The 12,978-nt window shown below is 51.1% G+C and overlaps 1 protein-coding gene across 8 annotated transcripts in view; it reads left to right on the top strand.

Moving 5' to 3' along the window:
• The window catches only part of WNK3 (WNK lysine deficient protein kinase 3), a 113,398-nt gene that overhangs the window by 72,677 nt on the left and 27,743 nt on the right, over nt 1-12,978 (top strand). For all 8 annotated transcript variants that reach the window (XM_077329563.1, XM_077329558.1, XM_077329561.1 and 5 more), the window contains 6 exons: nt 1,135-5,292; nt 8,023-8,081; nt 8,529-8,676; nt 11,357-11,473; nt 12,528-12,683; nt 12,783-12,834. In XM_077329563.1, the coding sequence (XP_077185678.1) occupies nt 1,135-5,292; nt 8,023-8,081; nt 8,529-8,676; nt 11,357-11,473; nt 12,528-12,683; nt 12,783-12,834 (4,690 nt within the window). The remainder of the gene's footprint in view (nt 1-1,134; nt 5,293-8,022; nt 8,082-8,528; nt 8,677-11,356; nt 11,474-12,527; nt 12,684-12,782; nt 12,835-12,978) is intronic.

The raw sequence follows: 12,978 nt of genomic DNA, 5'->3' as shown, positions 1-12,978 counted from the left end.
GATTCTAGGATTCTATGAAAGGGGGGAACAAGATGCCAAAAGCTCATCACTCTCAGTAAAGTGACTACCTGGATGTTGGTTCACACATACATTGGATGCTACCTGATAGTTAGAATCATAGTATCATAGTGTCGGAAGGGACCTCCAGGGCCATCTAGTCCAACCCCCTGCAGAATGCAGGAAATTCACAACTACTTGCCCACCCACAGTGACCCTAATGCCCCCCGCCCAAAAAAAACCACCCATAATCCCTGGCCAGTTTGGTCTGGAGGTAATTGCACCCCCCCCCCCCCGAATTTGCATTGTCTTTGGCTGATGCTTCCTAGGGAAGGGACAGCTGGGATTCTTTCAGATTTCCTCCGCCTCATTTGATGTATCGGTTTTTGACATCTTGAGAGTCAGTATAGGAAGGAAGCAAAAGTCCAAATTGCTGTGATTGTTCCTATTCAGACGTCCCAGAGTAGACCAGTCTACCCACCTTTTTTCCCTTTCCTCAAACAAAAGGTGAGTCTTAAATATAAGCATGGAAGAAAATGGCAAATTGTTTTTTTTGTATGCACTGATATGGCTATGCAGGCAGGATAATTCAAGTCCAGTGGGATGTTAACTCTTTCCTATCACGTAGTTCTTTAGCTGTCACTGGTGATTTACAGATTCTTAGCTTTAGCTCCATAGAGAAAAAGGGGGCCATGTCTGGTTTTCTGAGTAGCCCTTCCACTTGGTGTTTTTTAGCAGAAGGGCTCCAGATATTACCAGGAAGAGATACTTGCCAAGAGTCAACATTTCTCTTTTCCTGGAGGCGCTGAGAATGAAAATTCAAAGTGTGGCAATTTTTCTGTCTCCTACGTTAGCCTGACTTTTCCTTGGTTCTGCTTAGACGGCAGCCAAGAGAAACGAGAGTTGCCAGCTACTGGACCCCCTGCTGAAAGAACGCTGGGTTGCTTTTTGCTCCCAGAAACAATGTACAGCTGCAACAATTATTTTCTGCTGCCTTGGTTTCCAGGATTTTACAGTGACATCTGCTGAATATGTGCCCTGCTTAAGAAATGTTCTTTTTTTTTTTTGTATGGGTGGGACTAAAAATGTCTTAAAAGAAGATGATCTCTTATAACACGAATATTTTCTTCCCCTCAGCCTCCAGATTCACAAGTATCCTACGGCCCAGAGGGACAGACTTTGGATGGGTCTGTCGTGGGGGTCCCTCAGCAAATCTTGACTGTCACTTCCCCCCAGACCATGCCTGCTCCACAAATAATGAACCAGCAAGTGCCAGCTAACAAGCAGCTGGACTCAGCCGCTCAGATCGGCGGTCAGGCGTCAGCTGGCGCAGGATCAGTGGAATTGGAGCATGCGTCCACCAGTTTTGTGCCTGTCAGTCATTCACCTGTGCTACAGGGGAAGTCCTCGGTTCAGTTTGTCCACAATATTCAAAGCTTAGCCCAGGGTTTCCCAAACACCTCGGCTGCGCAGTCAGTGACACAGGGAGTCACGTCCACGCAACAGCCCCAGCAGGTGGTCCAGCAAATGACACTGACCCAGCAGCCCAATCAAGCTCTTGAGCAGGTAGCCTCCACGCAGCAGGTGGCCGCACAGGTGATTTCTGCACAACAGCTTCCCCAGCAGGTGACATCCACCCAACAAGGTCCGCAACAGGTGACATCCACGCAGCAGGTTCTCCAGCAGATTCCTCTGCAGCTGGCATCCTTGGTGTCTACGCAGCAGCAGCAGCAGCAGCAAGTGTCCTCCATGCAGCAGATGCCACAGCAGTTGTCCTCCATGCAGCAGCCCCTGCAAGTTCCACAGCAAGTGGTGCCCACGCAGCCATCTCAACATATTCCCCAGCAAGGGCCACCCTTACACCAACCACAGCAGGTGGCGTCTTTGCAGCAACCCCAACAGGCCCCACAGCAGATGGCTTCCCTGCAGCAACCCCAACAGATTCCCCAGCAGATGGCGTCCCTCCAGCAAGCCCAACAGGCTCCGCAGCAGATGGCTTCCCTGCAGCAACCCCAACAGATTCCCCAGCAGATGGCGTCCCTCCAGCAAGCCCAACAGGCCCCACAGCAGATGGCTTCCCTGCAGCAACCCCAACAGATTCCCCAGCAGATGGCGTCCCTCCAGCAAGCCCAACAGGCTCCGCAGCAGATGGCGTCCCTCCAGCAAGCCCAACAGGCTCCGCAGCAGATGGCGTCCCTCCAGCAAGCCCAACAGGCTCCGCAGCAGATGGCGTCCCTGCAGCAAGCCCAACAGGCCTTTCAGCAGATGGCATCCCTGCAGCAACCCCAACAGATTCCCCAGCAGATGGCAACCCTGCAGCAACCCCAGCAGGTGGCGTCTTTGCAGCAACCCCAACAGGCCCCACAGCAGATGGCGTCCCTGGAGCAACCCCAACAGGCCACCCAGCAGATGATGTCCCTGCAGCAAGCTCAACAGGTTCCCCAGCAGATGGCATCCCTGCAGCAAGGCCAACAGGTTCCCCAGCAGATGGCGTCCCTGCAGCAAGGCCAACAGGTTCCCCAGCAGATGGCGTCCCTGCAGCAAGGCCAACAGGGGGCATCCCTGCAGCAGAACCAGCAGGTTCCACAGCAGATGGCGTCCTTGCAGCAGCCGCAGCAGGGGACATCATTGCACCAACCCCAGCAAGCACCCCAGCAGGTGACGTCCCTGCAACAGTCTCAACAGATTGCATCCATGCATCAGAACCAGCAGATGGCATCCCTGCAGCAGAATCAGCAGGCTTCCCAGCAGATGTTGTCCATGCAGCAACCTCAACAGGTCCCCCAGCAGGTGGCATCCCTGCAGCAACCTCAACAGGTTCCTCAGCAGGTGGGGTCTTTTCAGCAGCCTCAACAGATGGCGTCCTTGCAGCAACAGCAGGTTCTCCAGCAGATGGCATCCCTGCAGCAACCGCAACTGGTGGCACCACTGCAGCAACCGCAACAGGCTCCCCAACATGTGGCAACTTTTCAGCAGCCACAGCAGATGGTGTCCATGCAGCAACCCCAACAGGCGATGTCTTTGCAGCAACTCCAGCAGGTTTCCCATCAGGTGGTGTCCCTGCAACAGTCCCAACAGGTTGCATCTTTGCAGCAACCCCAACAGGCTTCCCAACCAATGGCATCCCTGCAGCAATCCCAGCAGGTTCCCCAGCCGATGGCATCCCTACAGCAACCTCAACAGGTTCCCCAGCAGGTGGCGTCATTGCAGCAACCTCAACAGGTTCCCCAGCAGGTGGCGTCGTTGCAGCAACCTCAACAGGCTCCCCAGCAGGTGGCGTCAATGCAGCAACCTCAACAGATTCCCCAGCAGGTGGCGTCGTTGCAGCAACCTCAACAGGCTCCCCAGCAGGTGGTGTTGATGCAGCAACCTCAACAGATTCCCCAGCAGGTGGCGTCGTTGCAGCAACCTCAACAGGTTCCCCAGCAGGTGGCATCGTTGCAGCAACCTCAGCAGGCTCCCCAGCAGGTGGCGTCCTTTCAGCAACCTCCACAGGCTCCCCAGCAGGTGGCGTCATTGCAGCAACCTCAGCAGGTTCCCCAGCAGATGGCGTCATTGCAGCAACCTCAACAGATTCCCCAGCAGGTGGCGTCCTTTCAGCAACCTCCACAGGCTCCCCAGCAGGTGGCGTCATTGCAGCAACCTCAACAGATTCCCCAGCAGGTGGCGTCAATGCAGCAACCTCAACAGATTCCCCAGCAGGGGGCATCCTTGCAGCAACCCCAACAGGTTCCCCAGCAGGCGGCATCACTTCAACAGCTTCCTCAGGTGGCAGTCATGCAGCAGTCTGCACAAGTCGGCCAGCAGGTTAGTTCCTTGCAGCAGGATTCGCAGCAGATGGGCTTCCTTCAGCAGCCCCAGCAAGTGGTGTCTGTGCATCAGATCTCTACCATGCCACCGTCTCAGCACATGGCACCAACTCAGACCAGCCAGCCCTACCAAGGGATGCCTGCCGATTCTTTGGTGCAGGCTTCTCAGGCCCAGCAAGAGCAGCAGGCTACTCCCGTTCACCAGTCGTCAGATCAGCTTACTTGCGCCATGCAACAGATGATGTACCACCTTCCTCTGCAGGAACAGAAGCAGGCGCCGTTTGTGCTGCATGCCGGTTCAGTGGAGCAGTTGCCCCCTGCCACTCAGCAGGACGCAGAAAATCGGCAGGCAGAGCTCTTGGGCTCCGCTTCGGAGCAGGTGGCTTATCCAGTGCAGAACCAGTACCAACGGCAAGGCCAAGAACAACTGATCTATCAAGTGCAGCCCCAACACCAGCTCCCGCCTTCAGAGCAGCCAACGCACCAAGCCCAGCCCAATAACCAGCTCCAGGCTCCTGAGCACGTCGCATGTCAGGTGCATGTCGCTTACTCGATGCAGGGTCCAGAGCAGCCCCCCTGCACGGAACAGTTAGTTTATGCAGTTGCAGGGGCCTATCCAGGGCAGCCCTTGGATCAGCCGACATATCCGATGCAGCCTTTCTACCCCGGGCAGGCAGCTTACCTTCCTCAGCCAACACACTATCTTTCTCAGCCTCCAGAGATCCAGCAGCCTCACTTGGCCGTTCAGGCGACAGAGCAGCCAAATTTTGCCGTGCACTCCCCCAAGCAACCAGCCTACAGGGCGCCAGATGGTGGCACTGGCGCCGTGGAGCAACAGATCTGCTCAGCGCAACCTACGGAAGTCCACGCTTACCCTGCGGAGCAGCAGCAGCAGCCTGATCTGCCGGCGTATCTGGTCCAGCAAGACCCCGGCAGAAGAGGGAGCCAGCAGCTGCAGCCTCCTCACGCGGTATCTCGGCTTGCGGAAGGGCAGCAGCCAGGGTTGCAAGTCCCCTTCCCCCCCTCTCAGCCCTCTTTCGTGCCACACGTCCAGCCCCAAGCTCCATGCCAGGAGTTCTGCCAGCAACCTGCCCCTCAGCTGCAGGCTTTGGGCTCGGCTCAGTCACTCCAAGCCACTGTCCCGCCGCCGGCCCTGAACCTGTTACAGGCTCTGTCCCCTGTGCCCGAGCAACCGGAGCAAGCTTACGCAATGCAGCCGCCCCCCGAACTGCCAGGGTACCTGCAGGGCACCCACGTCCTCCAGCAGCCTCAAGCATTTCAGCCCCCCGACAACAGCGAGCCGCTTCCAGCCTTGCAGCCAGCTCATGCTCCACCCCAGCCGGGTTGTCAGGCTCCCGCGTTGTCAGCGGAGTCGATGGCCCAGCAGCAGGCATCTGCTACGAGTTCTCTGGCAGCAGCCTCTAACCTGCAAGCGCTGCTTGGTGCGACGGCACAGCCACAAGTTCCAGGGCAAGACGTCCCGCAGGTAGGCCCGTTGCTGTAAAAGTAATCCGCTTTCAAGCATTTATTACCCCCCCCCCCAAAGGAAACTGGGAGATTCGCAAAAGAATGGCTGCTTACGTTTTTTAATGATGAAAGTTTACACTGTTTTAATGAGCCCCTTGTGGTGCAGGGTGGTAAGGCAGCAGACATGCAGTCTGAAAGCTCTGCCCATGAGGCTGGGAGTTCAATCCCAGCAGCCGGCTCAAGCTGACTCAGCCTTCCATCCTTCCGAGGTCGGTAAAATGAGGACCCAGCTTGCTGCTGGGGGGTAAAACGGTAATGACTGGGGAAGGCACTGGCAAACCACCCCGTATTGAGTCTGCCATGAAAACGCTGGAGGGCATCACCCCAAGGGTCAGACATGACCCGGTGCTTGCACAGGGGATACCTTTACCTTTACACTGTTTAGAATCATAGAATCATAGAGTTGGAAGGGGCCATACAGGCCATCTAGTCCAACCCCCTGCTCTGATAAGTTTAGCTACTTATCAGAAGAGCTCTCCCCCAGTCAGATTCTGAAGGCCCCTGGACAGAGAATGCCTAGGGGGCCCCTCCCCTCTTCTGCTCACCTTCTGGCCTCCAGGCCCTGATTTCCTTCCTCCTACACAGATGCTGCCCATTTTCCTGTGGGCCCTGATCTCCTGCTGCGCATCCTCACCAATGCCAGAAGCCCTTTTCCCAGGGGCTTCGGGCAGTGCTCGTAAAATGGGAGCATGGCGGTGTGCTAGCAAATAAGTGAATTGCACATTCTAGTGGTGCAGAGCTGCCAACTGGGTAAACCTCTAGTGCAAAGATCCCCAACCGGGTGCACAGGGGTGTCATTACAGGATGTGTTTTTTTTTTAATTACCTTTTAAAACTGCCCATGTAGTTTCTCCATGGATGTATTGAAAGCAACCATATTGTATAAAATAATCAGTAAGTACAGCAATGTCTTGGCTCACAGCTTTGAGCCCTCGAGCTCTGATGGTTCAGTTTGGTTTACCCGGACGTGTTTAGCATGCTGTTCTTAAGAGTTATGTTTTCTTCAGAACAAATCAGTGGAAAGCAGATTTAATCTCCCTTTTAGGGAGGGAGCAGAAGCAGTAAAGTCCCCCTTGTTCCCATTTTGTGATCTTAATGCTCCCTAACCAGTTCAGATATTTCTAATCTGTTTCACAAGTGGTACTTTGTGACAGAGATTTTGATAAACTGACAGGTGTGGCTTTCTGTCGGAGATAAATGCAAGACTGGATTTGAACAATGGAAAAATTGTTAATAATGTAACCGCTCCGTCAGAGCGAGTTGGCTACCCCAGCTATTCCTTTCCTTGACTTTGCTCTTTCACCAACCTAACTTTCTTCATAATGTCTAGGCAGCACGGCTTATTCCGCCATCCTGGCTCTGGGCCGGAATCTTTCACTACCCAGTACTAATTCAGTTACTTCCAACACTTACATAGGTTTTGCTGTCTTCAGGCACCAAAGGGCCAGTGTATCCCACACATCCCTATCAGCTCAAGGATGTCCTCAGTTGTGTTTCTTCCCTATCTTAAATTGCCTCTTTACAGGCTCAGGCCGGTTTGCAGCAGATTAAAATTTGGCATAAAATTTTTATTTATTTTATTTATTTTTGTATTTATATACCGCCCTCCCCTGAAGTTCAGGGCGGTTTCCATAAAATGTAGAAAATGGTACATGGAATTTAGTTTTTCATGACAACAATAATAGTAACATTAAAAACAGACTATAACAATGCAAACAGGTCCAGAGCAGAACACATGAGAGGATTTTGGGGAGGGAGGGAGCAGGGGCCCTGTAGATGTTGCTGGTTGCTCGGTCTCAACCAAATGCCTGGCGGAAGAGCCCCCTTTTGCAGGCCCTGCGGAACTGTTTTAGCTCCATCAGGGCCCTGATCTCCTCCGGGAGCTCATTCCATCAGGTGGGGGCCAGGACAGAGAAAACTGGCACTGGCTGAGGCCAGGTGGGCTTCTTTAGGGCCAGGGACCATTAGCCGGTTGGTGAAGGCAAAACGTAAAGCTCTTTGAGGGGCCTAGGCAGGGAGGCGGTCCCTCAAGTACACTGGGCCCTGACGGCGTATGGCCTTAAAGATAATTAGAATAAAATGCAGTACAATAAAAACAATAAATACACCGAATGTTCCATTGTCCCATTACTCCTATGTGTATTTAAGTGGTGGGGTTTTATTCTGGAGAGGGAATGATTTCATTTGCATGTTCTGGCTTCTGCTGGAATAGTGCTGTTTTGCAGGCCTGCGGAACATGAATAGTCCTCCTTTATATACTCTTCCCCTCAAATTCTGCCCTTTGTTGACTTCTACCTCCTCCCATTGGCTGCCTGGGCTCCTAATCTCTTAGTCTCCTGGAATCTCTTCTAATTCAGCCTCCCTGCTATGTCAACTCCCCCCCATCTTTATAGGGAATTAATATTTTATGTGTCCTGTTCGACTGAATATTATTGGCAGAATATAAATATGCAGCGAGGTTCAAATCACCAGGCTTCTAGTTTTACTGTGGAGATCATTTGGGTAAGATGTCTGTTAATACCAATATATGTATATATAATACCCTCACAGAAACAAATGCAAAACTAGAATCTTCCAAGATGTTAGTTCATTTCTAGGGCACGTTTTAGGCGTTTTTAAGAAAGCACAGCAAGTGTGAATGGCAAAGGTATTAATCTCATTGTATTCTGCCCCCTCCCTTGCCTCTTTAGGTTTCCATCGCTGTACCAGAGCTACAGTCAACTGTTCAAAAACAAGATTCTGTTCAAGGGTGAGTCTGCTCCAGATTAGGGATGGGCCCGGATCACATTTTTCTAGTTTGATTTGTGGCTCATGTGTGAACCATGATCTGGATCATGAACCTACATGAACAAGTATGCTGATTTGCAAATTAAAATCATTCATATAGTTTTGTGAGTCATTTAAAGTTTAAGCCCCTGCTTTCTGCTCCCCATGAAGGTGGCCGGGAGCAGAAAGCAGGGGGGTTTAAATGGCTTCCCGGCATTTAAACCTTTCAGTTCTGCTTCCCCTCCCCCCCATGAATCTGCAGGGAGCAGATCTGGGAGGCTTAAATGGCTGGAAATCATTTAACCTGCCAGTTTTGCCCCCCCAAACTGATCTTTCAAAATGAACAGACGTCTCATCTTTCAGTTTTCCTTTCGGGAGAGTCCCATACATTCCTTTTCAGAGTGCTCAAACACGTTTTGTATCCTTTTAGCCTGATTCCTGATGCAGCCCCACTGAAGGACGGCACCAACGGGAGTGACCCACCTAGTGGAAATGGCAAGCAAGACAAGAACAAGCAAAGGAGGGCGTCTTGTGCCCGAGCTGAGAAGGGAACCAAATTCCAGCTCACTGTGCTGCAGGTTTGTGCATTTCAAGCGCTGAGCCGAGGGCAGGGCTTGCCTGAGGTTCCAGAATGGAACACAGCGGCAGGACATCCGTCTGCAAAAAGGACTCTGTATGGCATGTCTTGGGAGCTGTTTGCCTGGACCTTAATGCCTCCCTGGTATTGTAAAAAGGGATGTGCAATTCAGGTTGGTAAATCCTGAAAAACTTGAATCAGTGCTGGTTCAGGTATTTTGGGGGGCTTATCTGAGCCGATTTGCACATCCCGTTAACTAAAATGGACCAAATCAGAGAAACTTGAATCAACTTTGGCTTGGTTCGGCTGATTTTGATTGGGCTGGTTGAGAAAGGGGATCAGCTGTTTGGCAGGATCTTCAGTTGTCTTCCCTGCAGAATCCTCTGTAGCTACAGAAAGCAGGCTCTGAATAACCTCAGATGAGGTCTACTGGGGAGAAAGACCCTGCAAAATAGCTGAGGATCGCCTGTTTGGCAGGGTCTTTTCCTAGTAGATTCCTCTGAAGCTGCAGAGACCAGGGCACCTCAGAGGGGGTCTGCTTGGATACACTTGGATACAAATCATACCAAACAGGTGATCTTCAGCTGCTTATCAGGTTGTGCACTGAAGGGTAAACATTTAAATGGACCTAAATGCCTTTCCCCCAGTCTACCTCCCTCCCTCAGTGTAGAGCCTGACAAACAGCTGAGGATCATTGAACTCTGCCCTGCTATGAGAGGCATTTAAATGCTCCAAACAGCTGATCTGCAGAGAGAGGCTTATCTCCGCAGATCACCTGTTTGCCAGGCTGCGGCCAAATTGATTCAGCTTTGCTCAGGTCACCCAAATCCCTCTACCAATAATTGTATTCAGTCTGAATCAAGACAGTACTGAATTTTTTCTTGGTGCACATCCCTATTTGTAATCCTGATGGCATTTCTTGCATGGGCGTTTGCACCCAACCATTGAGTATGTTTATAGTGACCTCAAGTCGCAGCCCACTCCTGTCAACCCTAGAAGGTGCTTGCGAGGCAAAGGAGAAGCAGAGGTGGTTGGTCCTTGCCTTCCTCCGCAGAGCCTTCCTTGGTGGTCTCCCACCCAAGGAGCAACCCTGCTTCCGATATCTGACGAGATCAGGCTGCACCCTGCTGCCTTCTTTTCCTGCACCCAGCAATACTGTGTTTGATTTGGGTTTAACTTTTGTATCTTGGGTTTCAGACATGAATAGTGTATGTTAAGGAATTGCGACTTTGGCTCATTCATGATTTCCGTTTACAGAAATAATAATTTAGATACTTGTGTTAGTTTCATGTTTTGTGGGAAGTCAGGGATGCCAGTAATTAAATTTTTGGGGCACGGTCTTTTGGAGAAACTCTATATAAACCTGTTCAACTAGATCTACTTCCAGCGTTTGTGATTTTGTTCCCATGAGTGATTTTTTTTTTTTTATTGTGGGCTGGATGTTGAGGCTTGATCCTGCGTTGAGCAGGGGGTTGGACTAGATGGCCTGTCTGGCCCCTTCCAACTCTAGGATTCTATGATTCTATGAAAAGTGTACTAAAAAAACAAGTTGTTTACAACTAAAAAAAACTAGTTGTTGACAAGACTGCCTCACTGGCAGTCTTCAAGCAAAGGTCGGATACACACTTTTCTTGGATGCTTTAGGATGCTCTGGGCTGATCCTGCGTGCAGCATGGGGTTTGGACTAGATGGCCTCTGTGGCCCCTTCCAACTCTAGGATTCTATGATTCTATGTAAATCATTGAATGCACATATAGTTCTTGTCTGTTAGCAATCCCGGAATGTTCCTGTGGTGGAGGGGCAAAGCTAGGGGTTTAAATTTGTTATTTTAAGTTTGCATGAATTGAGGCCAGTTGCTCTTTAAACAATCGGGCCTAGAATATAGTCCAAAGGTTATTAAAGCAGATTTGGAACTAGATGGTCATAGAAGGGAAAGATGTGTATCCCATGGAACACGGCCGTTTTGTCTGATGGCAAACGCTACAGAAACTAATCTTCGGCCACTCTCAGGACTTAGCATAGTATACTGGGTGTGTGCGTCTCAGTAGTACTGAACCCTTTAAAGCAGGGGTAGGCGAACTGCGGCCCTCCAGATGTCCATGGACTACACTTCCCATGAGCCCCTGCCAGGCAGGGGCTCATGGGAAGTGTAGTCCATGGACATCTGGAGGGCCGCAGTTTGACTACCCCTGCTTTAAAGTAAAGATCATTGATTTCTGTGGTTTTGCCCCCCTAACCGTTGGACTAAAGGTTTCCTTTTTGAAAGGATGTGTGGCACACACATCAAGAAGAAATCCTTGCCCGCTTGGGAAGAAGCAACCATGTTTTACGGCCCTCTAACAGCACAGTATATGAGCCTCTTGTGGCGCAGAGTGGTAAGGCAGCGATATGCTGTCTGGAGCTGTCTGCCCATGAGGCTGGGAGTTCAATCCCAGCAGCCGGCTCAAGGTCGACTCAGCCTTCCATCCTTCCGAGGTCGGTAAAATGAGTACCCAGCTTGCTTGCTGGGGGGTAAACGGTAACGACTGGGGAAGGCGCTGGCAAACCACCCCGTATTGAGTCTGCCATGAAAACGCTGGAGGGCGTCACCCCAAGGGTCAGACATGACTCGGTGCTTGCACAGGGGATACCTTTACCTTTACCTTTTAACAGCACAGTGACAGCGTCCTGTCTTTGTTCAGGTGTCAACCTCCGGGGACAACACTGTGGAGTGCCAGCTAGAGACTCACAACAACAAGATGGTGACGTTCAGGTTTGACGTTGACGGAGACGCTCCAGAAGACATTGCTGACTACATGGTAAGTGCCACGGGCTCCGCTTCCCACCTGCGCTTCGTGTGACCAATGACGCTCCATCGGGATTTGATCCCGGTCTCAGTTGTTTGGGTTGCTAAGGCGAAGTCCCAGGTCTTCCCGTTTCATCCGTAGCTTTCCTTCTGAGGACTGTGGCAGGCTAATCTTAAAAGTGGACCATAAGTGCTATGAAAATGAACGAACGAATCTTGTACCTGATGTAGTATTTAAAGCACTCATCTCCATTGGTTTAGAGGAGATAGCAAAGATTCAAGCCTCTTACGGGAGGATCTTCAAAACAAGGCACCTTCCGTTGGACGAGGACCACCAGCAAATTCAAACCCGCAGATCAGAGGGCGTAAGGAGGCAGGCGGTCCCTCAGATATGTTGCAGCATAGCCGTTGTTTTGCTTTTGAAAGCATTTGGGAAAATACATTTGAGGTTGGAAGGATTGCACTTCAATATGCCCCCCGTAGAGCTTTACGTTCTGCGGGTGAAAACCTGTTGGTCGTTCCCGGCCATAGGGAAGCACGCCTGGCCTCGACCAGGGCCAGGGCCTTCTCGGTCCTGGCCCCTGCCTGGTGGAATGAGCTCCCGGGAGAGCTGCGGGCCCTGCGAGACCTTCCATCGTTCCGCAGGGCCTGCAAGACGGAGCTCTTCCGCCAGGTTTACGGTTGAGACCAGGCTTAACATCTACGCCCCCCCGGGACCTGAGGATTGGGATTAGAGACGGGTACCACCAGTATCTCCTCTCCACTTGCTAGGGGGAGAATGGGTAGTTGATTAGCCGCTCTTGCCAGGTAGTTATTAACTATTGATATGTTAATTGGTTTTTAATGTATTTTATGGGGTTTTATACTGTTGTAACCCGCCACGAGCCGCAAGGGAGTGGCGGGTAATAAATTCAATAATAATAATAATAATAATAATAATAATAATAATAATAATAATAATAATAATAATAGCACCAGGGGGGCTCCTGTCTATGCCTTGTACTGGGACAACCGAGTCATTATCTCATCCCTGTTTTTTTATTCCCCCCCCCCCCCTTTCACATTAGGTCGAAGATAATTTTGTACTGGAAAGTGAGAAAGAGAAATTTGTGGAGGAATTGAAGGCTATCGTGTGCCAGGCCCAAGACATCATTCGTAGCCTTCCCGCCGAAGAGAGAGCTTTGGGCACGGATGTGACATCTTCAGACCCGGCTTGTGCCCAAGTAAGTGCCGTTGGTTTAGCCGTGCCGAGCATTCTGGGAAAGTGTGTGCTTGCATTGGGAGACTCCCGTTTTATATTTATCTATTCATTTTTAATTCAGACAGGATCTTCTGAACAAGTTCAGATAAACCCAGCATCCACTCAAACGGGCAGTAAGTAACTATTTTTAAACCTTTAACCCTCGAAGGGCACAGAGCAACCCGCCCTTCCCGCCTTAATAAGTGATGGAACCGTGCATTGAGCATTTTGGTAAGGATGCGCTCAGATCCCCTTCTCGTCCGTTGTGCCAGCTTTTG

The sequence above is a fragment of the Paroedura picta genome, chromosome 3, assembly GCF_049243985.1.
Source record: "Paroedura picta isolate Pp20150507F chromosome 3, Ppicta_v3.0, whole genome shotgun sequence".
NCBI lineage: Eukaryota > Metazoa > Chordata > Lepidosauria > Squamata > Gekkonidae > Paroedura > Paroedura picta.
The sequence above is the reverse complement of the archived record's forward strand: the minus strand, read 5'-3'. Positions and strand labels throughout refer to the sequence as shown.